This window comes from Condylura cristata, unplaced genomic scaffold, assembly GCF_000260355.1.
Source record: "Condylura cristata isolate star-nosed mole 26May11 unplaced genomic scaffold, ConCri1.0 scaffold00038, whole genome shotgun sequence".
NCBI lineage: Eukaryota > Metazoa > Chordata > Mammalia > Eulipotyphla > Talpidae > Condylura > Condylura cristata.
Window position 1 is genome coordinate 728,859 of NW_004567139.1, and position 22,435 is coordinate 751,293.

General features: G+C 57.4%; 2 protein-coding genes across 6 annotated transcripts in view; both read left to right on the forward strand.

Moving 5' to 3' along the window:
- ACE (angiotensin I converting enzyme) overlaps positions 1 to 5,484 on the forward strand; it is an 18,117-nt gene extending 12,633 nt beyond the window's left edge. Inside the window, exons 20-25 of the mRNA XM_004693339.2 lie at positions 1,461 to 1,684; positions 1,876 to 2,020; positions 2,258 to 2,356; positions 3,851 to 3,973; positions 4,226 to 4,413; positions 4,588 to 5,484. Coding sequence (XP_004693396.1) covers positions 1,461 to 1,684; positions 1,876 to 2,020; positions 2,258 to 2,356; positions 3,851 to 3,973; positions 4,226 to 4,413; positions 4,588 to 4,817 — 1,009 coding nt within the window. The 3' untranslated portion in view covers positions 4,818 to 5,484. The remainder of the gene's footprint in view (positions 1 to 1,460; positions 1,685 to 1,875; positions 2,021 to 2,257; positions 2,357 to 3,850; positions 3,974 to 4,225; positions 4,414 to 4,587) is intronic.
- Positions 5,485 to 10,133: 4,649 nt separating this feature from the next.
- Positions 10,134 to 21,877, forward strand: LOC101620816 (angiotensin-converting enzyme-like). Of its 5 annotated transcripts, none has more exons than XM_012733107.1 (14): positions 10,134 to 10,861; positions 11,252 to 11,458; positions 11,648 to 11,735; positions 12,215 to 12,358; positions 13,033 to 13,224; positions 13,300 to 13,397; positions 13,487 to 13,659; positions 13,863 to 14,086; positions 14,197 to 14,341; positions 15,266 to 15,364; positions 15,731 to 15,853; positions 18,916 to 19,100; positions 19,603 to 20,006; positions 20,933 to 21,877. In XM_012733107.1, the coding sequence occupies exons 1-13, from the start codon at positions 10,484 to 10,486 to the stop codon at positions 19,989 to 19,991; spliced, it is 2,445 nt and encodes an 814-aa protein (XP_012588561.1). In that variant the 5' UTR covers positions 10,134 to 10,483; the 3' UTR covers positions 19,992 to 20,006; positions 20,933 to 21,877. The 5 variants fall into 5 exon arrangements, with proteins under 5 accessions (XP_012588561.1, XP_012588562.1, XP_012588564.1 ...); XM_012733108.1 differs by having other exon boundaries at positions 21,544 to 21,877; XM_012733110.1 differs by lacking the exon at positions 20,933 to 21,877 and having other exon boundaries at positions 13,863 to 13,943; positions 14,040 to 14,086; positions 19,603 to 20,552.
- Positions 21,878 to 22,435: the final 558 nt, after the last annotated feature.

Sequence of the window (22,435 nt, forward strand, 5' to 3'; positions counted from 1 at the left end):
CGGTGGTAAAGGCCCCTCTGGGAAAGCGCTGGTGGCTCTAGGGCCTTGGTCCATCTGGGCCTTGGTTCTGGCTGTCCCTTGGGTTCCTCAGTTTTTCTCCCCATGGTACACGCCAGGGCTGGAATGTTCAAGTCGGCTTCTTTTTTAAAAAAATATTTATTTATTTATGCATACAGAACTGGGGTACAGGCTAGAGGTGCAGGAGCAGTGAGAGAGGCTTCACCAGAGTCAGAGTGGGGAGCAGAACAGGCCGACTGCCGAAGTACACTGCTGAGGGGAGCAGTAGGGGGTCAGGAGAGGCCTGCCACGCCATGTGGTCAGCTCCGGGGCAGGGATCGGACTTGCACTGAAGCAGCTGCAGCCAGAACTAGCTTGCAGTGCTGCGTCCCAACCTGTTGCACCACCAGGGAGGCCCTAGTGGGCTTCTGAAGTCATGTGCCAGGTGGCTGGGCTGGGGTGACAGAGCCCAGGGACAGTGGCACATCTCTGCACTAGATAGCCTGGGTTTCCTCTGGTGTGGCAGCTTGGGCAGTTGGCTTTCTGCTTCTGGCACCCCCAGAGCAAAAGGGGCAGTTAGACCTCCTTAAGGTGAAGTCCCCAACTGGTATAGGCTGAGTTCTGCTGCATTTATTGGCCAACACAAGTTGCAAGGTGAACCCACATTCAAGAGAAGGGAAAAAGACCCCCCTGTAGGGAGAAGAGCCCAGATGATTTGCCACAGCTGACGGCGTGTCTCGTGAGTGCACAAAAGCCTGGAACGAACCAGAGGCACGCGCTGGCCACCTGCCTCGGGTTCTTCAGGGCATGAGGACTGCAGCTATAGGGCTGAGCAGGGACACGCACAGGCCACCGGGTGAGAGGCCTGGGGGGGTCCTCCCTGGGAAGGGGAGCTGCAGGATCAGGCCAGGCCGCACCCGCCCTGTAAACGGCACCCCAGGCCACCGGGTTGAATGACAGAAAGTGGGGTCAGCGGAAATGCAGGGCTCCAGGTAGAGCCAGGGGAGAGCTAGTCAGCTCACAGAGGAGGAGGCAAGGCCGAAAGGGAGGTGGGGGTTCTGGACAGACCCCTTCGGTCCTGGCCACGGGGGTCTTGCAGCGCATGCCAGCCAGCCCTGGGCGGCAGGTGGGGTAGAGCCGGCAAGAAGCCCGAGTCTTAGGAGAGATGAAACATGACCCACATTCTAGAAAGTTCTGCCCCGGCATATTGAATGTTCCCACGTCTCTAAGGCAACTGGGCTGGGCCTGGGGGCAGAGGAATGACCTCACTGACCACACTTGAGGGGCTTCTACCCCCAGAGTCCCTCTTCCTCAGGCTCACCTTTGGCCTCCCTCCCACAGTGCCGTGTTCCCCGCACAGGGCGGCGGTCAGGGTTGTCCTGGAAGCAGTGAGGAGGGCAGGCCCCTTGGCCCGGGGTTCCTCACGGTCCCCCTCCACGCCCTTTCCCCGCCCGTGTTCCCAGGATCAAGCAGTGCACCTCTGTGAACATGGAGGACCTGATCGTGGCCCACCACGAAATGGGCCACATACAGTATTTCATGCAATACAAGGACTTGCCTGTGACCTTCCGGGAGGGCGCCAACCCCGGTTTTCACGAGGCCATTGGGGACGTGCTGGCCCTCTCAGTGTCTACGCTTAAGCATCTACGCAGCATCAACCTGCTGAGTAGCAAGGGTGGCGAATACGGTGAGCGGCTCGGGGCAGAGTGACCAAAGGGCAGGGAGCTCCGGGGTGGGGGAGGGGCGTAGCGGCCCACGGGCTGGCGCCCGGGCCCACAAAGGGCAAGGTCGCAGGGCCCAGAGGCACGGCCCGCACTTCTCTCCACACCACGCGGCGTGGACACAGCAGGTCTCACCTCCACCCCCTCTCCCCGGCAGAGCAAGACATCAACTTCCTGATGAAGATGGCGCTGGACAAGATCGCCTTCATCCCCTTCAGTTACTTGGTTGACCAGTGGCGCTGGCGGGTGTTTGACAGCAGCATCACCAAGGAGAACTACAACCAGGAGTGGTGGAGCCTCAGGTCTGGACTGCTCCCCCGGGGTGCAGGCTGGGGCGGTCTCCGCGGGTCCATGCGTTGTCTGCATGCCTGGGGCAAGTGTGTGCACACCATCTGGGCACGTGCAAAGGCAGAGCCCGCAGGGGCTGCCGGGCCCCGGGGGTCAGGCCCAGGGCGGGGACCAGCCTTCCAGTTGGGAAACACGAGCTCTTCCGGCTGGTCGCCCCAAGGCCTCCCTCACGTATCCTCCCCCTCTGACAGGCTGAAGTACCAGGGCCTCTGCCCCCCAGTGCCCAGGACTCAAGAGGATTTTGACCCAGGGGCCAAGTTCCACATCCCTGCGAATGTGCCTTACATCAGGTAAGAAGGGGACGGGGCAGGGCACCAGACGGGCAGTGCCCACCGCTGGCTGTTCAAACTGCCCTTGCCCCTGGGCCAGGCAGCCTTGGGCAGGCTGCAGGGCACACAGGGCCAGGCGTGCCACCTGGCTGGCAGGTGACATACTGCCACCAGCTGACACCCACCCTGGCGGCTTCAGGCAGAAACTCCACCTACAGTGGCTAGTGGCTGCAGACCTCGGTCACTGTGAACCAAGACTCTCGGCCAGGCCCTGGCACTGCCTTGCGTTGGACAGGACTGCGTCGATGGGCATTTGGGGCTGCCTCTGGACGACAGCCCGGTTAGGCTGGGAAGCTGTGTTGCTAAGGGCTTGGGGGTGAACAGAGCTAGGTCCAGGTCTTGTTTCCACTGCTATCTCCTTGAGCAAATTCCCCCGTCTCTGTGACCACCGGCTCCCCCAACCATGGCATCCCACTTTGCAAGGCTGTTGCAGGAGTTAACTTCTTGGTGCCCTGTCTGACCTGGTGTGCTCGGGATCTGTGGCCATCACCCCTGCTGCTAAGGGCTCTGTTGAGCGGGAGTGTAAACAGGCCAGCTTCCGAGCCACGCGGCAGCGGTCAGCAGGGCCCTGCCTTCTGTGCGCTGTGCTGCGGGAGGGGTAACTGGGGGAGCCGGGCACCCCCAGAGGTGGGAAGACCTGAATGTGGAGATCCAGTGGCCCCGAGCTACATACCCATGAAGCAAGCCCTAGAGGGCCGTGAGGGTCACCCAGGAAGCCCTGCTGTCTCTGGTTCCTCCTGGAGCCCCAGTCGGGGAGGGGGTCATGCCCACAGTGCCCACCTGTCCACCCCAGAAGCTGGGAACCTATAAATCTCTGTGGGGTGAGTGCATTCTGTCCTCCAGAGCCAGGGAAGGAGAGCAAGCCTGCTCAGACGTCCCCTCTCTGCGGGCAGCAGAGGTCAGGGGCCAAGGAGACTGACCTTGACAGTGTACCAGGATGGCCACAGGGAGCACCCCCGCCACCGTCTCAAGTGGTTGTGGGGTTTCTGAGCTGGCACTCACTTTCACAGAAGCTAGACCCGTGGTATTAGCGGCCAGGCTTTGCGCGGGTCAGTCCCCAGGGGTCAGGCAACGGGGACACAGACCGAGCTCTGGCCGGCAGCCTCAGCAGAGCACCTGAGCAGAGGCCAGGCGAGTCGGGGGCGTCCGGCACTCATCCTGGGGGTCAGACAGTCACACCCCTGACTGGGAGAGCCTGCCGCTCGGGGGTAAGGACAGATACATGACCTCCGGATGCACCCCCCCCCCAGGGTGGAGCCTTCAGTGCCCCCAAAGCAGCTGCGAAGCTTGGAGGCCCTGCCTTGAGCCCCTCCCCCGAGAACCCCCAAGAGTGCTCTAGCAGCGGCAGCGGCCAGGCAGGGGGCCCCCCCAGCGTCCCGACCACAACAGAAGACGGGGCGTGGCTGGAGCGTGCCCAGGGCCCTGGACGCCCACCGTGACTTCCCTCCGCTGCAGGTACTTCGTTGGCTTCCTCATCCAGTTCCAGTTCCACGAGGCGCTGTGCAATGCAAGCGGCCACGAGGGCCCCCTGCACACCTGCGACATCTACCAGTCTAAGGAGGCGGGGAAGCTCCTGGCGTGAGTCTCCGGCCTTCCCTTTCCGCGCTGGACCTACCCTCAGGCTGGGGAGCCAGCAGGCTCTTCTGGGAACACCTGCCTCTTTGGTGTTGGACTGGGGAACTCCCGGGGGGGGGGGAGGGGGCGTCTGGGTCCTGGCCATCTCTCCCCAGCCCCGAGCCCTTGCCCAAAGGGAAGCTTAGGTTGCGAGAGGAGGGCCCGGAGCCTCCCCGCCTGCCCTGGCTCAGCTTCTCCTCTCTGGCGCGCCCCCAGGGATGCTCTGAAGCTGGGCTCCAGCAAGCCCTGGCCGGAAGCCATGAAGCTGATCACGGGCCAGCCCCACATGTCAGCCTCATCCATGATGAACTACTTCCAGCCGCTGCTGGAGTGGCTTCGGAATGAGAACGAGCGGAACAAGGAGACGCTCGGCTGGCCTCAGTACACCTGGCTGCCCTACGCCGGTACTACCGCCCCCCCCGCCTCAGCCTCCGCCCTGCCCCCAGCTCCCCCAGGCCAGCACCTGCTCCCCAGGGCGGACGGGTCCGAGCTGACCTCAGAACAAGTGCAAGGTGTCCCAGGCCCCTGTCCTGCCCGCCTCCCCGCCCACCGCCCGGCTCTCCTTGTTTCCTGCCCAGGTCGCTCAGAAGGCCCCTTACCAAACTCTGGCCGTGTCAACTTCCTGGGCCTGGACCTGGAGGAGCACCAGGCCCGTGTGGGCCAGTGGGTGCTGCTGTTCCTGGGGGTCGCCCTGCTGGTGGCCACGCTGGGCCTCTCCCTGAGGCTCTTCGTCTTCCGCAAACGCAGCCTCCACCGGACCCACCACGGGCCCCCGTTCGGTTCTGAGGTCGAACTGAGACACTCCTGAGGTGGCTGAGCCGGAGCAGGCCGCGGGGAGCACCAGACACTGGGAAGCCAGCCTGGGGGCCTGCGGCCAGCCGAGGACAAACCGCTCCTCCCGCAGCTCACCCAGGCTGCTCCTCCCCTGCCTGGTCCTCCTCGGCCCATGGCTCCAGTCCTGAGCTCAGGTCACCCTCCAGGCCCCACCACCCCGGCCCCTGCCTGCCCCGTGCCTCACCCAGTCTTGGGCACAGCTGCCAGCGGGCTCTCTGTGAGTACAATTAAAGTTCCTGCCCTCCCACCTGAGTCTGTGTCTCAGGGAAACTGGACAGGGACGGGGATGCTGTCCTGATCCTGGCATCAGGCACGCCTCTTGGCTGGACATTTTCAAGAAAAGCCCGGGAGGCCCCCAGAGCAGCTGCTCCCACACCACACAGGCCCACACCCCTGCCCTCTGGCCCTGCAGCTGGGCCACGTCCCGCCATGACAGGCAGCCCCATGGGCCCTGCCTCTGGTAAGCGAAGAGCGGACATTCTGGCTTCTGGCCTTGCTGTTGCTGCTTTGGGAGCCCTGCCCAGAGCCCCCCACACTATTGGCACCTGCCCTGGCCCTTTCCCTAAGTGGCCAGGTCCCCAAGAGGGAGGGCTCCTTACTGGCCTCTGGCTCCGAGGTGGAGGCACCTGCCTGCAGAGGGTGCGAGCCAGCCCGCGGGCCCCCGGCTCCTCCCGGGTCCACGTGCACTTGTGGAGTAGAGTGTCCCGCTCGCGGCCTGCCAAGGGGCCCGGGCCGGGCCCGTCTGTGGCACTGGAGAGGGCCCTGGACACAGTGCGGCTGGCAGTGACTAGCTGCCCGAGGGGTCCGCTGCTTCCTGAGCCTGCGTGGGAAGCCAGCGCGGGTTTGAGGCGTGTCGTTTTATGACTTCTACCTACGTGCTCATTGTAGAAATCTGGAAAAGAAAGAAAAGCCCTTTGTATACCAACACCGAGAGAGAAGTCCTGGCGACATTTCGGGTTCTCTTTTCTCAGCGCGTAGTCTACAGAGACCCGCCCTGTTCTTTGTAGTTGTGTGTCTTTTTGTCAGTTAACACAACTAGATCTATTTTTCAGATATGCAATGTCAAACCCAGAGCCTGGCCAAGTGGAAGTTGGCCAGAGGCTTAGCTGGCCAGCCTGGCCCTGCTGCCAGGACCCTCACCCTGCGTGTCTTCCTGCCTTTGTTGAGGCCTTGACCAAGCCGGGCCCAGACGCCCATGTCTGCCCCCCACCCCCAGTAGCCTTTAGTCTTCAGCTTTGACACCCCCTCTGCAGCTGCCCTGCATCAGAGTGTGTGTGAGTGTCTGCATGTTGCATGTAGACTTGCTCAGGCCTATTCCATAGTGCAGGATGTGGAGTTGAGGTATTTTGGATATGCAAGAGGGTAGAAGTTTACGATTACTTAAGACAATGGAATTTATAAACACGTCCTCTGCCTCGTTCCCTGCTCTCGACCACTGAAGGCTTCTTTAGTTACCCCCTCCTCAGGCTGATGTTTAGAAAACTCTGTCTGCCACACAGAGGTCATCGTCACATCACTTTCATGTTTTCGTGAAGAACCCAAGGGGTCCGGATGCCCCCCAAGCTTGGGGGCAGCACAGGGCGCCAGCGCGCAACACCCAGGCTTCCAAGCTCGAGCAGGAGCCAAGAAGCTAAACAGCGAGCTTAGCCCGACCGGCCTAGTCAGAGGTCTTTGAAAAACATCAAAATTGTTCAGACTGATCTCCGCCTCCCTGGGCAGTGGGGATGAGGTCAGGTCTGCCCAGAAGGTGGCAGAGGAAAAGGAGGTGCTCTTGAGAGCAGGAGGAAGGGCCATTCCACATTTTCTACTGGGACCCTGAGGTCTGGGCCCCTCTCCATGCTGTGCCTGCCCAGGCCTGTTGGCCAGTGGCTCCTCCGTGGCCAGCTGCCAGCTACTCAGACCACAGGGGCCCAGGGTTGCTGGACAGTTTCTGTGATGTACAGACACCCACCCTTCCTCCACATGCCGGCCCACATCCGGCCGACCCTGACTCTGACATGAGCGAAGCTGGCGGCTTTAGAGAGGTCTGGGTCAAGTTCTACCTCTGCCCGTACTGCTGTGACCTCAAGCAATTGATTTCACTTTTCAAAGCCTCCATCTCACACCCATGAAATGGCCCTTGTGCGCCTCCACCGTGGTGAGTCGGAGGAGCTGCAGGTGAGCGTGCAGCCCGCTCCTCCTCCTCTCATACTGGATCCGTCATCTCCGTAACGATTGTTTTATGTCAGCCTCACGCTTCGAGTATCCCCAGGACACAGATGACGAGAGCAAGGAGGTCAGGCCAGGGTCAGGCCATCTGAGGATGAGGAAAGAGAGCTGCTTCCCTGACAGTCGCGTGCACTGTCCCCACCCCCGTGTCCTCACGTGCTTTCCAAGAACAGGCGCCTGGTTCCTCCCCGTGCTGTCCACTGTCCCCTCCTGGAAGCACAGAGGGCCCTCAGCTGGGACCGGCTTCTTCGTTCTGGACACAGTCACCCCCGCCGGGAATGATGGCCTTCCTCTGCTCCCCTCATGGGGGACGCCCAACATGCCCTGCTTGCTGCTTTCTAGTCTTGGCTCCTCAGTCTCCTGATTATTGCTCACGCTTCTCGTCTCTCTCTGTCCTGAGTTCCAGGCATCTTCCAGGCGCAGAGTTCTGCAGTTCAGTGGCTGCTGGGTCTGTCCATTACCCTTTGGGTGGCATACCTGTGTTCTTCACACCTGGAGCTCTGCTGCTTTCAAACAACCTATGTCCTCACAACAGCCTGTTCTTGTTTCTTGGTTTCTGTTCCTTCCTATCAATTTATGACCTTTTTTTTTTTTTAATGTGGTAAAGGCTTTTTATTATAGAATGTACTGTTTGCACCATTTTAATTTTTTTAATATTTATTTATTTAGTAGAAGAACTGGGGTCAGGGCAGAGTGCAGGGGGTGAGAGGATTCACCCGAAGCAGAGTGGGGAGCAGAACAGGTGGATCTACTGAAATCTATCGCTGAGGGGAGCAGTGGGCGAGACAGGAGAGAGAGCTCTGCTGTACCATGAGAGTCAGCTCCCTGGCTGGGGAATCACGCCCAGGTTGCAGTGGTGATAGTGCTGGGACTTAACCCCTAGGCCAGCAGGAAGGTCCTTGAGCCATTTAATTTTTTAAAGGGTTGTTTTCATTTATTTATGCATACAAGAGTTGGGGTATAGGCCGGTGTAGGGAGTGGATAGGGGGGCGTTGAGAGGAATCACCAGAGACAGAGTGGGGAGCAGAACAGATGGATCCACTAAAATACACTGCTGAGGGCAGCAGGAGAGGTCTGCTGCACCCTTGGGTCACCTCCCTGGCCAGGAATCGAACTGGTGCTGCAGTTGGCTGTGGACAGCTTCACAGTGCAGCACTTCAACCCCTGGCACCACAAGTGAGGGCCTGGAAAGTTTTTTGGTTTTATTTCTGTTTTTATGTATTCTGGATATCACCCCTTAGTAGATAGATGATTTGCAAATATTCATTCTCATTCTGCAAGTCCCCTTTGTACTCTGATGACATCCTCTGATTCACAAAAGTTCTTACCATTGTAGCCCAGTTTGTCTGTTTTTTTCTTTTGTTACCTGTGCTTTTGGCATCATACCCAAGGAGTCGTTGCTAAATTCAACATTGTAAAGATTTGTTTTCTTCTAAGAGTTTTCTAGCCTAGCCCTTATGTCTAACTGTTGGGTTGATTTCTGTCCGTGGTATAAAGTTCTGTATTTTTTTAAAAGATTTATTTCTGCATACAGAACTGGGGTACAGACCAGAGGTGCAGGGGTGGTAAAAGTCTTCACCAGAGACAGAGCGGGGAGCAGAACAGGCAGATCTATGAAGTACACTGCTGAGGGGAGCAGCAGGGGGGTCAGGAGAAGTCTGCCGCGCCGTGTGGGTCACCTCCGGGGCTGTGGCTAGCTTTGCAGTGTTGTACTTTAACCTGTTGCACCACCACGGAGGGCCCTGGAAGGAGATGATTTCTCAGGGGGGTCAGCCCAGTTTGGTTGTTCTGTGGCCAAGGAGTACAGCTTTTCCTGGCTCCAGTGAAACTCGAGGCCATTGTGTGGCTGCTGAACAGGTGGAAGTTGTAGCCACAGTGGTCATGGTTTCCTGCTGTTTCATAAGTTTTCAATTCATCTGTCAATAGAAACAACTCAAAAGGAGGAAGGTTAGTGCTAGGAAGTTTGGTTGAAGTTGTTTTAGGGGAGCCGATAGATTAGCAACTGGAGAAACACAAATATGTGTTCTGAAGTTTACAGTGATGACTGGCTCCAGCTCTGCTTAGTGTTGTCATCTCCACACAGGCACCAATGCCATGGCCTCGAGGGCACGGATGCACCCTGATTTCCCGGAGGTGCCCCTGATCATTGCAGTATCGGTTTGCTTCTCTTATATGTAAAGAGTCCACTTTCTTGCTTTCCAACTCAGCTCTGCATTTTGCACATTATAAAGATAATTGCTTTCTGAGGAAGAACAAAATTGGAAACTATCATGCTTCCTGCCTTCAAACCATCTATTGTATAGAATATATTATTCACATGAAACAGCTCAACAGAAGAGAGTAGAAAACAGAGAAAACCCCCACACATATGTGATCACTGTACTTAGGACAAAGGAGTGAAGACTCTTCAGGGGGTACAGGGTACTGTCTTCATCAGTGGAGTTGGGGTGCCTGCACAGCCACGTGGGAAGGAACGGAAAATCAAGCCACCACCTTACACCACACGGAAAATCAACTCTAAATGGATTGAAGACTTGAATGTGTGTCCTAAAACCATAAAGCTCCTCGAAGAAGACATGGAGTATGATGTTATCATTTACAAGAAATATATGTTTTGTCGCTCAGATAACAATTATAAGATAAATAATCCTGGAGATACGATGTATAGCATGGTGACTATGATTGACAAAGACAAACCAACCAACAGAAGCAGTACTGCGTTTGATCAATTGTGCCTCTATAGCTGATGCAGGAGGAAGGTCTTGCCTGAGATCAGTCGTTCATCAGTTCAGGAATCAAAACTTTATAAAATATGAATGCAGAAGATCAAGTCAGAGAACATAAAAAGACAACTGGACTTCAGGGTCCAGAGGCCCAGAGATTACTTTCTTCCATCCATCCGTCCATCCATCCATCCGTCCATCCATCCATCCGTCCATCCGTCCATCAGTCCGTCCGTCCATCCATCCATCCATCCATAATCCCACCCACCTACCCATCCATCCATCCAACCATCCATCCAACCATCCCTCCATCCTTCCACCCACCCACCCATCTACCCATCCACCCACCCACCCATCCATCTGTCCATTCATTCGTCCATCCGTCCATCTACCCACCCATCTATCCATCCATCCATGCTCCAGTCCACTTGCTCTTGGTGATTCCAGCCTTTGGGGAAGGAGGCCAAAGGGTGGCTTCACTGCCGGGAAGACATGATCAACTAGAGAACAAGCTCTGATCTAAAAGTCAAGAACCCTGGTTCTCTTCTTGGTTCTGCCACAAACTCACTGTGTGAACCAGGTCAGATGGCTCGGCCATTCCGGCCCTCTCTCCTCACCTGCATAATGGGGACAGTTGGGCCAGAAGGTGGGTGGGGGTGTTGCAGTTCTGACATTCCATGGCTGACCCTTTAGCCCCTGATGTCACAATATGGAGCTCGGTTGTGATTGGCCTATAGTCTCACCCAGCTCTGCTGTTCTCTTGGTCATGGGCACAAGATGGACTTGCCCTGGACCTTCCCTACTTGTGCTCCTCTGTTATGGGCAGCTCTTGCCACGGCTCAGGACAGAGGGTGATCATTTGTTTGGGGACCTGAAGAACAATGAGGTCAGACAAGAGGGCCAGCAAGTGACAGTCAACCCCAAGGAAAATGTGACGGGCCACAGCCCAGACGCAGTCTACAATGAGACCATGGCGATGTCGTTCCTGGAGTTTTATGAGATTACTGCCCGGATTGTGTGGAACCAGTTGATGGAGGCCACCTGGAACTATGTTACCAACATCACTAAGAAGAATCAAGAAGAGATGGTAAAGTGCCACCTCCACCCCAGCCCTTCTCCCTCACTTTCCTCAGGGCTCCTGGGGGGGTCAGGAGAGTTATACCTTCTGCCCCTTGGCCAGAGGTAGAGAGCAGAGGGATACCCGACTGGCAAGGCAGGCTGCGAGCTCCAGGCCTCCTGGCGGCCCTAAAGGCTCTCCAGGCGAGGATTTCTTGTTCCTCTCTCTTGTCACTAGCACCTCTTTGCCTTTTCGGGACCCAGGCTCCTTCCCTTCTCCCTCTCAGCAAATCTTTGATAATTCTGAGCCCTTCAAGTGGGCTCTGGGAGGAGGTTGGGGGGGGCCGAGGCTCTGAGGGTCAATGTGGGACCCTTGCCTCTCCACCAAATTCCCACCACAAAGACAGTGACCCCCTTCCAGCTGCTCAAGGACGTGAAGCGTTCCCAGCACATGCTGTACTTCGGCTCCCGGGCCCGCCTGTTTAAGATGGCTGACCTGCAGAGCCCGGTTGTGAAGCGCATGCTGAGTAAGCTGCAGCACATAGACAAGGCAGCCCTGCCCCAGGACGACCTCCAGGAGGTGATGCCGGACCCCCAGTTCTCCAGGCACAGGCTCCCCACTCCAGGGGTGGGTGGACTAGCTGGGTGGGACCAGTGTCTGAGCCAGGAGGGTGGTGGGGGGCCTGGGGCGGGGCTTCCCTGGGTGGGGAGGGAGGAGGGAAGCAAAGGCTGGGGCAAGTGCAGCCCTCTGCGGGCCTGTGAGGCTGGGGGTAGCCATGGGGCCTGGGGCTGCCCTGGGTGACACCTTCCCCCCCAGTACAACCAGCTTCTGGCCTACATGGAGACAACGTACAGCACGGCCCAGGTGTGCCTGAATGAGGGACCCTGCCTACCCCTGGAACCTGGTGAGAGCCCAGCCCAGGCCCTTCCCACCCGCCCATCCTTCCATGAGGCTCCCAAGTCCCACTCTTTCTCCCCCCCCCAACTATTCTCCCTTCTGGGGGGACAAGAGCTGCCTAAGGCAAGGGAGGGTAGAAAGTAGTCAAGAGGGTCCCTCCCTGGTGGTGCAACTGGCTAGGACGCAGCACTGCAAGCTGGCGGCAGCCACTTCAGTGTGAGTTCAATCCCTGCCCCGGAGGTGACCACATGGCACGGCAGACCCCTCCTGACCTGCACGCTGCTCCCCTCAGCAGTGTACTTCATCGATCTGCCTGTCCTGCACCCCACTCTGTCTCTGGTGAAGCTTCTCACCGCCCCTGCGCCTCTGGTCTGCACCCCAGATCTGTATGCACAAATAAATAAATAAATAAAAAGAAAGTAAGTAAGTAAGCAAGAATGGGGAGGGGGCGGGAGTCCCATCTTCCCTTTTTTTTTCTTGCCACAGACCTCCAAGAAATCATGGCCACTTCCCAGGACCAGAAGGAGCTGGTGTGGGCCTGGCAGGGCTGGCGGGATGCTGTGGGCCGCCCGCTCCGCTTCGTCTTCGAGCACTACGTGCGTCTCAGCAACAAGATTGCCAAGCTCAACGGTGAGGGCCTCTGAGCCTGCCCCCCCACACCTCCCCACCCCCCGGGTCTTGGCCCGAGGCTGGAGGGGGGAGTGGAAGGCCTGGACATAGGAGCCCCGGACCACAGCGGGGTCCCTGCGTTCACTCACTGTTGCTCTACAGACGCTGACTGAGCGTCTAGCACCTGTGGGTACTTGGGAGGTTCTGAGCAGGTGAAAGGCAGGGAAAACCACCTGCCTTCGAGGCTCTGCTGTCCTGGGGAGCTGGACAATATTGTGCAGCAGAACAGAGGACAGCGGGGCTGCTGAGGGAGCGAACAGGAGCAGCAGCGCAGAAGGTCACCCAGTGCCCAGCGAGCCAGATCTGGTTGGGCTCTGCCGAGAGGGAACCAGAGCTGGGAGAATTTCAGGGAAGCCAGGAGGATGGAGGGCCGGGGTGGGTGGAGCTGAATATGGGTGAGGGGGCCAGGTCTGACCCATCCAGCCAGGCTGAGAGGGTATTGGGGTCCGCTCTTTGCTAAGAGCTTGTGCTCCGCTCACCTCACCCAGCACGGACAGTGGTCTCGGGAGCTGTTTTCCCACTTACTGGGGGGAGGGCCCAGCGGCTTCTCTAGCAGGTGCTGGGGTCTCCTGCCTCCAGACGGGGGTCGGGTCGGGGGGGGGGGTGAGCGCTTCCGAGCGCCCATTCTGCCCTAGGCTACAAAGACATGGGGGCCATGTGGCGGTCTAAGTACGAGTCAGACACGCTGGAGCGGGAGCTGGAGCAGCTGTACCAGGAGCTGCGGCCGCTCTACCTGAACCTGCATGCCTACGTGCGCCGCGCCCTGCACCGCCACTACGGGCCCCCCACCATCGACCTGCGGGGGCCCATCCCGGCCCACCTCCTGGGTAAAGGCCCCGTGCTGCTGGGCGGTGGGGGGGCAGAGGTGCAGGAGGCCTCTTAACCCTCCCCTCCCCCTCCAGGGAACATGTGGGCTCAGTCTTGGGTCAACATCTTAGACTTGGTGCTGCCGTTCCCGAATAAGCCCCCGGAGGACATCACGAAGATCATGAAAGTCCAGGTCAGCGCTGGCCTCCTGGGCAGCCGCCCCAGCACCCCCCCCCGCCCCCTGCCAGCGGGCAGGGTCCAAACGCTCCCTCTTCCCCACAGCACTGGAGGCCCACGAAGATGTTTGAAGAGGCTGATAAGTTCTTTACCTCCATGGGGCTGCTGCCCACCCCTCCTGAATTCTGGAGCCGGTCCATGCTGGAGCGGCCGACGGACGGGCGGGAGGTGGAATGCCACGCGTCCGCCTGGGACTTCTACAACGGCAGGGACTTCAGGTGCACCCCCTGTGGCAACAGGGGCTCTGCTGCTCCCAGCTCTGCCCCCCACCCCAGGCCTCCACCCACCTGCCGGCCTGTCCTTCCCGGTGTGAGGAAGGACAGCAGCCGGGGCCCTCTGGTCTCCAGTCCGCCCGCACGCCCTCCCTGAACGGTCTCCCCGGGCATCCCCATGCTCCTTGACCCCTGCCCTTTAACCCTAGGATAAAGAAGTGCACCGAGGTGACCATAGAAGACCTGCTCTCCGTCTTCCACCAGATGGGCCACATCCAGTATTTCATGCAGTACAGGAACCTCTCAGTGATCTTCCGCGCAGGCGCCAACCCGGCCTTTGAAGAGGCCGTGGGGTCAGTCATCACCCTGTCGGTCTCGTCCCACAGGCACCTGCTCAGCAAAGGCCTGCTCAGCCAGCAGCACCAGGATCCAGGTGATGGCACCGGGGCCCAGGGAGGCAGCCGCAGCCTGGGCTGCAGTGGGCTCTCAGGGCAGAGCGCGAGGGAGGCGGGAGCCGGCAGCTGACTGTGCCACCTTCCCCAGAGGAGGAGGTCAATTTCCTGATGGGCATTGCCCTGGAGAAGATCCCCTTCATCCCCTTCGCCTACCTGATGGACCTGTTTCGCTGGAAGGTCTTCGACGGCACCATCCACAACGGCATCTACAACCAGGAGTGGTGGAACCTCAGGTGGGAGGTCGGCTGCCCTCTGGGCTCAGCCTCCAGGGGCCGCCCACAGCCAGCCAGGCTGCGGCCCTGACCGGAGGGCAGAGCCAGGCTGACTCAGCTGAAGCACACTGGGTACCTAGGGCCAGGAAGCCCTTGGGCGTTTCAGCCACCCCCACCGATGGGGACGGGGGCGGGAGGCAGCTCCCTGTGAGCCAGTGACAAAACAATGGGCCTTTTCATAGGCCTGTCTCAACTCAGGAGGGGTCTTTTATCACCATCCTGCAGGTGATTTTTTCCTTTTAAGGTTTAGTTATTTGTGCACACAGAACTGGGGTACAGGCCAGAGGTGCAGGGGCAGTGAGAGGATTCCCCAGAGACAGAGTGGGGGGCAGAACAGGCAGATGGACTGAAATACACTGCTGAGGGGAGCAGCGGGGAGACAGGAGAGGTCTGCTGGGCCCTGTGGGTCAGCTCCCGGGCCCAGGATCAATCAGAGTTGCCATGAAGCGGCTGCAGCAGCTTCCTAACAGCGCCCCAACCCGGGAGCACCCATCTCTCAGGCGTTTTTCAGAGGCTCAGTGACAGTCACTTTCCTGTCACAGGTCAGAGAGGCAAATCCAGACCAAAACTGTTTTCCTCTTGGTCCTTCTAACTCCAGGAGAGACCTTGGCAGTGGGTCAGCTGTCCCCAGGGCTAGAGTGCTGAGTGGGGGGAGAGGGGTGAAGGGGCCCAGTGGTTCCTGGCCTGCACCCTGCCTCAGTGCTACTGCGCTACTTCCACTGCTCCCCAGTCTCCTGGGCTTTCTACTCATTCATTAGACAGCAGAAATTGCTAGGTATCCTCCGCAGGCCCGAACCAGTCTTGATAGAGAGTGAGCAAGTGCTTTGAAAGGAGCAGGCCTGGGACCCTTCCAGGAGTCACACACAGCCCCATTTTCCCTGCCAGGTTGAAGTACCAGGGCGTGTGCCCTCCCGTCCCTCGGTCGGAGGATGACTTCGACCCAGGCGCCAAGTTCCACATCTCTGCCAGCGTGCCCTACCTACGGTAAAGGTCCAGGCGAGCTCTGGAAGCTGGGGCCCCTGGCCCCTGCCCACCTCCTCCTGTTGGGCTGCCCAGCCTGCTCTGCAGTCCCTCAGGCTTTTATATGTGATGGCACGTAGAGGGCACAGCTGGTGGGGATACTCCAAAGCACCCCTGCAGTCCCCAAGAGAAAGACGGGAAGGGAGGCAAGGTTTGGGGTGTCGGTGGCGCTCATAAGGGGGTAGCGCAGGGCCAGCTGCAGGTGGCCGGCTGGCTGGCGGAGTCCCTTCTGGTGGTGCCGGCCAGCGTGGGCCCGGGTGACCGCGGAGTGTCGGAGGCGCCCAGTGGCTCAGGTTCCCGCCCCAGCCTGCCCTCACCTTCTCTCCCCAGATACTTCCTAGGTCTGGTGCTCCAGTTCCAGATCCATGAAGCACTGTGCCAGGCCGCAGGCCACGTGGGCCCGCTGCACCGCTGTGACATCTACAACTCCAAGATAGCTGGGAAGCTCCTGGAGTGAGTGCCCCCCTCGTGTGTCCTCGCCCCCTTCCCTCCTTGGCCCGCTCCCCACCTGGACACCCCAGGGGCAACAGCAGACATTCAGAGTGTGTAGCCTAGGGACGTTCTTCCCTGGGTCTGGCTGCAGTCCGGTGTCCTGACAGAGCACATGTCCTTGTTGCAGCTTCTCAGGCGCCACCCATCAGACTGTCCTTGCTGGGACAGCAGGGCTGGCATCCCCCCTCCACCTCACCAGAACCCCCTAATTCTTCCCTTGCGACTTGCTCACTTATCCCCTCAACCACACTTGATGCATCTTTGGGGCACCTCTTCCTCTCCCATCTCTTCTTGGAGGTGCCTGGGTCCATTTCCTAGCTGACTCAGGTTGCCTTCACCCCCTTTCCACAAGCGCTTGCCTGTCAGCCTGGGGTCCCCTTTGACTCCTCCCCCAAGTCTTTCTTCCCTGCATTTGGTATCTAGCCTTTCCTTCCCTTTCTGGCTTCTGTGAGGTTGGTTTTGGTGCAGCAGCAAACCTGGAGCAGGATGGGAAACTGGCCTGCAGGTAGGAAGCTTTCCCTGGGCCCTTTAGGGAGTGCATTCACAGAGCCTTTGCTTTTCAAAGCGGATGTTATCAACCTCGAGTTGCAAAGGATGCCACTGAAGATAGGTGATGTGATTGCACATCACTCATCTAGCAAGTCCTCTAGCAAGTGACAAAGTCATGCTTTGAACCCCAAATGATTCCAGAACATTCTCTTTCGTGGGTGTTCCCATCGGTCAAAGGACCTAGCAGGCAGGTTCCAAGATCAGCGCTCCAACCACAGAAATGTGATACGGGATCCACCCACTGACCTGGTCCTTTTACCCCCATTGAATTTCAACCAGCTTTCAATAGATCCCCTTCTCTGATTGACCAAGGTCATCTTGAGTTTTGCCCCTGTCTCCCAGAGGATTTGCAAAGCCACATAGTGTCCTTTGCAAATTTAATGAGCATATTTGTGATTCCACCATGCAGTTTGTCAGTAGCCACCAGGCCAGATGGGTTTGCAGGACTGAGCCCTTGGCTCTGCTCCCAGGGAGGCTGCACCTTGCATGCCTTTTATCTCCTTAGTCTATTTGCTTTCTCTGCCCTCTCACATCCCAGGCGTTTATTCCAGCCAACTGTCCCGGTCTGCGTTTTGATGAATATATGGGACACAAGTGCTCTCCGCGGTCATGTCTCTCTCTCATGCCCATCATTAATTCATTCAGTAAACATTTGCTTGTGCACGTGCCAACCAGCCTGCCCTGCATGCACCCAGCAAGGGGGCAGTGGGCTGCGGAAATCAATAAGACAAGAAAGGAGTGGTGCGGTCGGAAAAACTTCGGGAACGTGCCACGAGGATGGGGAGGTCAAGTCAGGGGACTGACCTGGGATCTCCATCCCCAAGATGGGTGCGAGGCCCCAGGCAGACATCAGTTTTCTTTGCATCAAGCCACTTTGAACTCAGCCTTCATCCTACTTGACCGGTGGGACGTTTGACCTCAGTCATCTCCCCACCCCGCCCGGGACACAGGCTCCCAGGGTTTGACTTGCCAGAAAAGCATGTGCAGGTCCTGCCAGTCATCACAGACCGGCATCCATGAGTCCTCGGCATCGCTGTCCAGGCCTCTGGGCAGGGAAGGCCCTGGGTTCCATGTTGAGGACTTCGAAGGCCATTTTCTGGGCAGAGGGGAGGTCTCTGAAAAGGACTGTCCTGAGCCATGAGCTCTGAGATGGCGGTCGGATGGCAGCGGAGTAGAACGCGGCTGTGGCAGGGAAGAGGAGCTGGTGCTTACAGGGGAGAGGCGAAGGGCTAGATCTTGGCTGTGCTTTCATCTAATCGTACAGGCTTTTGCTAATTTTGACTCACAGTCTTCAATGTGGCTGCCCTGGGCCAAGCGTCTAGGCTGATTTGCTGAGAATGGAGGGTTGAACGGACTTGTTCCCAATTCCCAAAGCCCCCTCATCACCCGGGCAGCCATGATGAGCCTGACCTGCTCTGGTCCTCTAAAGCTAGTTGTGGGTTTTGTTTCTTCTTTTCATCTGGATGACTTGTCGCTTCCATTTTGCTGGGAGCTTAATTACATTTTTTCCCCAGTAGTTTCTGACTCCTGGACACACTCACCTTTATTTTTCCTACTTCATTCTTTCCCAGTTGTTTTATTAAGGTGTGTGTGTTTGTGTGTGTGTGCAAGCTGCAAAACCCTCTTTGGCCATCTTCATGTGATGCAGTCCTCGCCATAATGCAAGGCAGGTATCACTGGGGCTCATTTCCTTGATGAGGAAACCAAGGTTACGGCAGGTTCAGTTGTTTCCTGCAGATGTAAGTGCACTGCTGGGCCTTGAATCTGCAGCCTGTTGGTCTAGACTCTCCCACTGCCTCCTGAGCCTCAGCTGGGGAGAAGTCGGGAAGGATTGGCGGGCGGATTGCTGCCTCTTCAGGGGCCCTGGCTGCACTGTACCCCCGTTGTGCCCCTAAAGCTCACCCTCCTGCCTCGAAGCACTGGGTGTGCCTTGAGACACTGCACTGCGGGCGATGTGCAGGGCACACCCCACACACATGACCTCTCCAGTCCCCTTAAATGCTCCAGGTGGGACCAGAAAGGGCTAAAGAACTCTCTCTTCCTTCTAACACGTGGCACCTCATGGGAGTAAACAATGTTTCACTAGCCTGTTGGGGTCCAGGAGAATCATCATCATCATAGGGCAATGGTTATTACCATTGTGATAATTAGCAACCAGCATTATCTGCCTGCCATGCTCCCATGGGCCTATAATCGTCACAAACTGGTGTGTGTCAGGGGGAGGAATATTATCGTCATCTCCAGTTTATGGTTACAGAAACTGAGACTCATGAAGTTCATTTAACCTAAGTTCCCAAACTACTAAGTGAGAGTCAGGATTCAAACCCAGCTCTGGACTGTACCCACCATGTGAGCTCTGTGGAAGTGGCTGGAAAAGCCCTGAGGCCAGGGTTGGGCAGACTGAGGGGTTCCAGCAGCACCCCCAAATCCCCCCCACACACACACATGGCCTCACAGCTCTACTCCCTCCCCAGGGACGTCCTAAAGCTGGGTTCAAGCAAGCCCTGGCCAGAGGTCCTGGAACAGATGACCGGGCAGACAAAGATGTCCGCAAAGGCCCTCATGAGATACTTCAAGCCCTTGATGAATTGGCTGGTCGCTGAGAACGTGCGGGAAGGGGAGATCCTGGGCTGGCCAGACTTCACCTGTTCCTTTGAAGGTTTGATAATCTGAACCTGGTCCAGCTCTGGTCCTGCCCCCAGCCCACCTGAGCCTCCCCTGGGCCAGCCCCTCTGTGAATCTAGCCTTAACCCTTGCCCATCTATGACCTGGCTTGAAAGAACACAGCATGGCAGCCAGGTGGCCCTGAATGCACCTGTGACCACCGCATGTGGCCCAGCTGCTGGCTTCATTGCTTCCTTTGACTGTCCAGCTAGACTGCCAGGCTGCCATCTGAGCACAAGGCTGGCATCTTGCCTTCTGACCCTTGCTTAGAGACACTGCTGGGTGCCCTGGGCATATACTCTGGTCTGTGCTCTTCTCCTACTGCTCTTCCTTCTTCCTTCTTCTTTCTCACCTTCCTTCCAGTGCAATGCCCTAACCTGTAGCTTGGAATGTTGGTTGAATGTGAAGAGCAATCAGGTCCTCTCTGACACCCCAGGGCACCCCGGGGCCCCCTCCCCAGTTCCACCTGCTCTACAAGATGCCCATGTTTTCCACAGAAAAAGTCACAGACAAGGTGGCATTTCTGGGTCTGCAGCTGAACAACGACCAGGCCAACACTGGACAGTGGGTGTTGCTGGTTGTGAGCTTAGTCGTGTTCCTGGTGGCCCTCGTGCTGGCCTGCAGGCTGTACTCCCGGGAAAAACAGTTACTGTCCCGAGACACCAACACCCAGGACTCTCAGGACACCAGCGCACCCAAGACACTGCCCACCACCTACTTCCTGGGCATAGCCATGGATCCTCGCCAGGCCACCACAAGACAGTGGATCCTACTGGGCGTCTGCCTCATCCTGGTGATATGTTCAATTGCCCTGGCTGTTCAGATGCTCATACAGCACAACAGGAAGCCTCCATGGATGAGAGCTGAATGGTGGAGCTGGGCCTAGACTCTAGTGTGACCGGTGAGGCTGGGGGTCAGGAGGAGGGTGGTCAAGCCAGAGACAGCTGGGGAGGTAGGGGGAGGGCACAGCCTGAAACTGCAACTGGGTGCAAATGTGGCAGATCCAGGGACAATGGGGGGTTGTGATTGTGTGTTTGCGAACTTATATATGCACGGCCATGTGCACAGGTGACTGGCTCTGAGTGATTCCATGCGTGCTCCGGGTTCCAGGCCAACCTCCTTCCCAAACTCACAGTTTCAGTGACCAGTGGTTGTGTTCTTCTAAGCCAGCCCCCTTCCAGTTCACTCCCAGACCAGTTCTTCACACAACCTCTGCGGGGTTGGACCAGAACTGCAGTGCTCAAGAATTGTGTGTACTCAGTTAGGAACAGGACATTGCTCAGTCCCTTTACAAAATGACTTCAAGTAGAATCGGACATTCCTTTACAAATCATGGTGCCGGTTCACAAACACCTGCTCTACGTTCTGGCTGCACATCTTTTAGTTGGCCCTCTGGTCTGCCCTGGGTTGAGTTGCATAATCCAGCCCCACCCCCACCTCACCCCAAAAGCTGCTTTTTGACTGACTGAAATGCAAGAAGCCGGCAGGCACACTGCTCCACAGCCCTCCCTACCCTAGTCCAGGGCTCCCAAATGGAGCCAGTGGGTAGCTGGGCACCGAGCCAGGCCTGATTAATGATTGACTTCTTTAATATTTAAACAACGCTCATCTCCAGCCACTCTGCTCCGGAGATGGCCTGTTCAACACACACACCTGCTGCCCTGCCTGTTGCCCGGGGGACTGAGCAGTGGGCAAACAACACCTTCCCAGGCTCCATGGGGGAGGAGGCACCAGGAAGGGTGAGCTGATAGAAAGACATTAGGGAGATGAGTCTTCTAGAAGAAGTGTGGAGGAGAGAGGGAAGGCCTCTGCTCTTTCTCCTTCTAGCTATTTCTTTCCAGGCTGCGTCTGCCTGCCACAGGGATGCCACACCCATTAGAGTGGGACCCCTGAGTTGGAACTATAGCTCCGGGGGTGCCTGAGGAGTCTGAGAATTAGTGCCTGTTGGAATGAAGGGAAAGCTCTAAGCCCAGCCAGCAACCACAGAGAAGGAGGCACCGGTGCTGCAGTTGAACTGGCAGGAGGGTGGTCAAAAGGGGACCAGCTCCCTGAGGTTAAGGAGCTGGGTTCAGAAGTTGGGGCCAGGGAACAGAGGTACTGGGTTGAATCTCCAGGGACTCGACCTCTAGCTAAGTTTGAAGAGGGTTTTCTTGAGTTCTGGGTGAGCCCAAGCACTTCTTGCTCCCACCCAGGCTTTTGAAACTTAACTTTACTTTGCTATACTGTCATTATTTGTCCCCATCACTGGCTGTCAACTCTCTAAGGGTAGGACACCCATCAGAACTGTGCCTCTGCGTCACACATGTAGCCAGCACAGGCCATGGCACATAAAGGGGACTTGGAAAATATTTGAGTAAGTGGATGCATGAGTGTCCACTGCCCAAGTCCCTCCTCGAAGCTCAGCACCCTCCACACTGAGTCCCACCTTTTTTCCACAGCCAGCCTGCCCCTCCACACACAGGGGCAGCCAGGACACCGCTGCCCCCCCTGAGGCCACACTTGCAGCCTTCCCATCCCCCAGCCAGAGGCCCCCAAAGAAGCCAAAGAGGCCCCCACCAGGCATTGTGGCTCAGCATGGCAAAAGCACACCCAGCCCAGCAGCGCAAGCCTCTCATCTGGACTCCAGCAAAAACCTCACTGAGCCTCCTTGTCCGTCCTCCCTCCCCACCTCCTCATTGTCAATTTTTTTTCTGAAATATTTCATGTCTAACTGCATAAGAACTCGGTTGTCCAGCAATTAAATGTAGAAGTTCAAAACAGCATCTGAGGGTTTTTTAAATCAGTTCCCCTTTTCTCCAACTTCACCTCTTCTATCCCTCCCACTTTAGCTTTGATTCCATCCCCAGACTTTGCCCAAGACACATGCCTATTTGAATCCTTGCCCTCCAAGGCCTGGTTTGAACTGGTCAACAGACCCTCGGCAAAGCTCCAAGTTCAATGAGCAGTGGTCCCCTGCTCCCCACCTCTCAAGAAACCTCTTTCAATAAAGCTCCCCATCCCCTTCTGCTTTTTTCACTTTCAGTCAGTACTCAAACACTTATCAGTGGTCACTTGCTAATAGGTGGTTTTAGATCTGTTCTCTCCATTGCCTGTGTGCTAAGAGAGCTTTCAGGCCTCTGAAGAAAGACCTTATTGCACATTCCTTGTGTGTTCCTGCCCGGTTCTCCCAGGACCATAGCAGCTGCCATAACAGCTTAGGATGAGCACTGGAGTTCAGCTGGAGGGCTGCTCTGAGCAGACCAGGGGCAGGCCCAGCGGTCAGACCATAAAAGAACCTTCAGTAGAAGACCATCTGAGACTTCTAACACTCCGGTCTGCTCCCTCACTGTC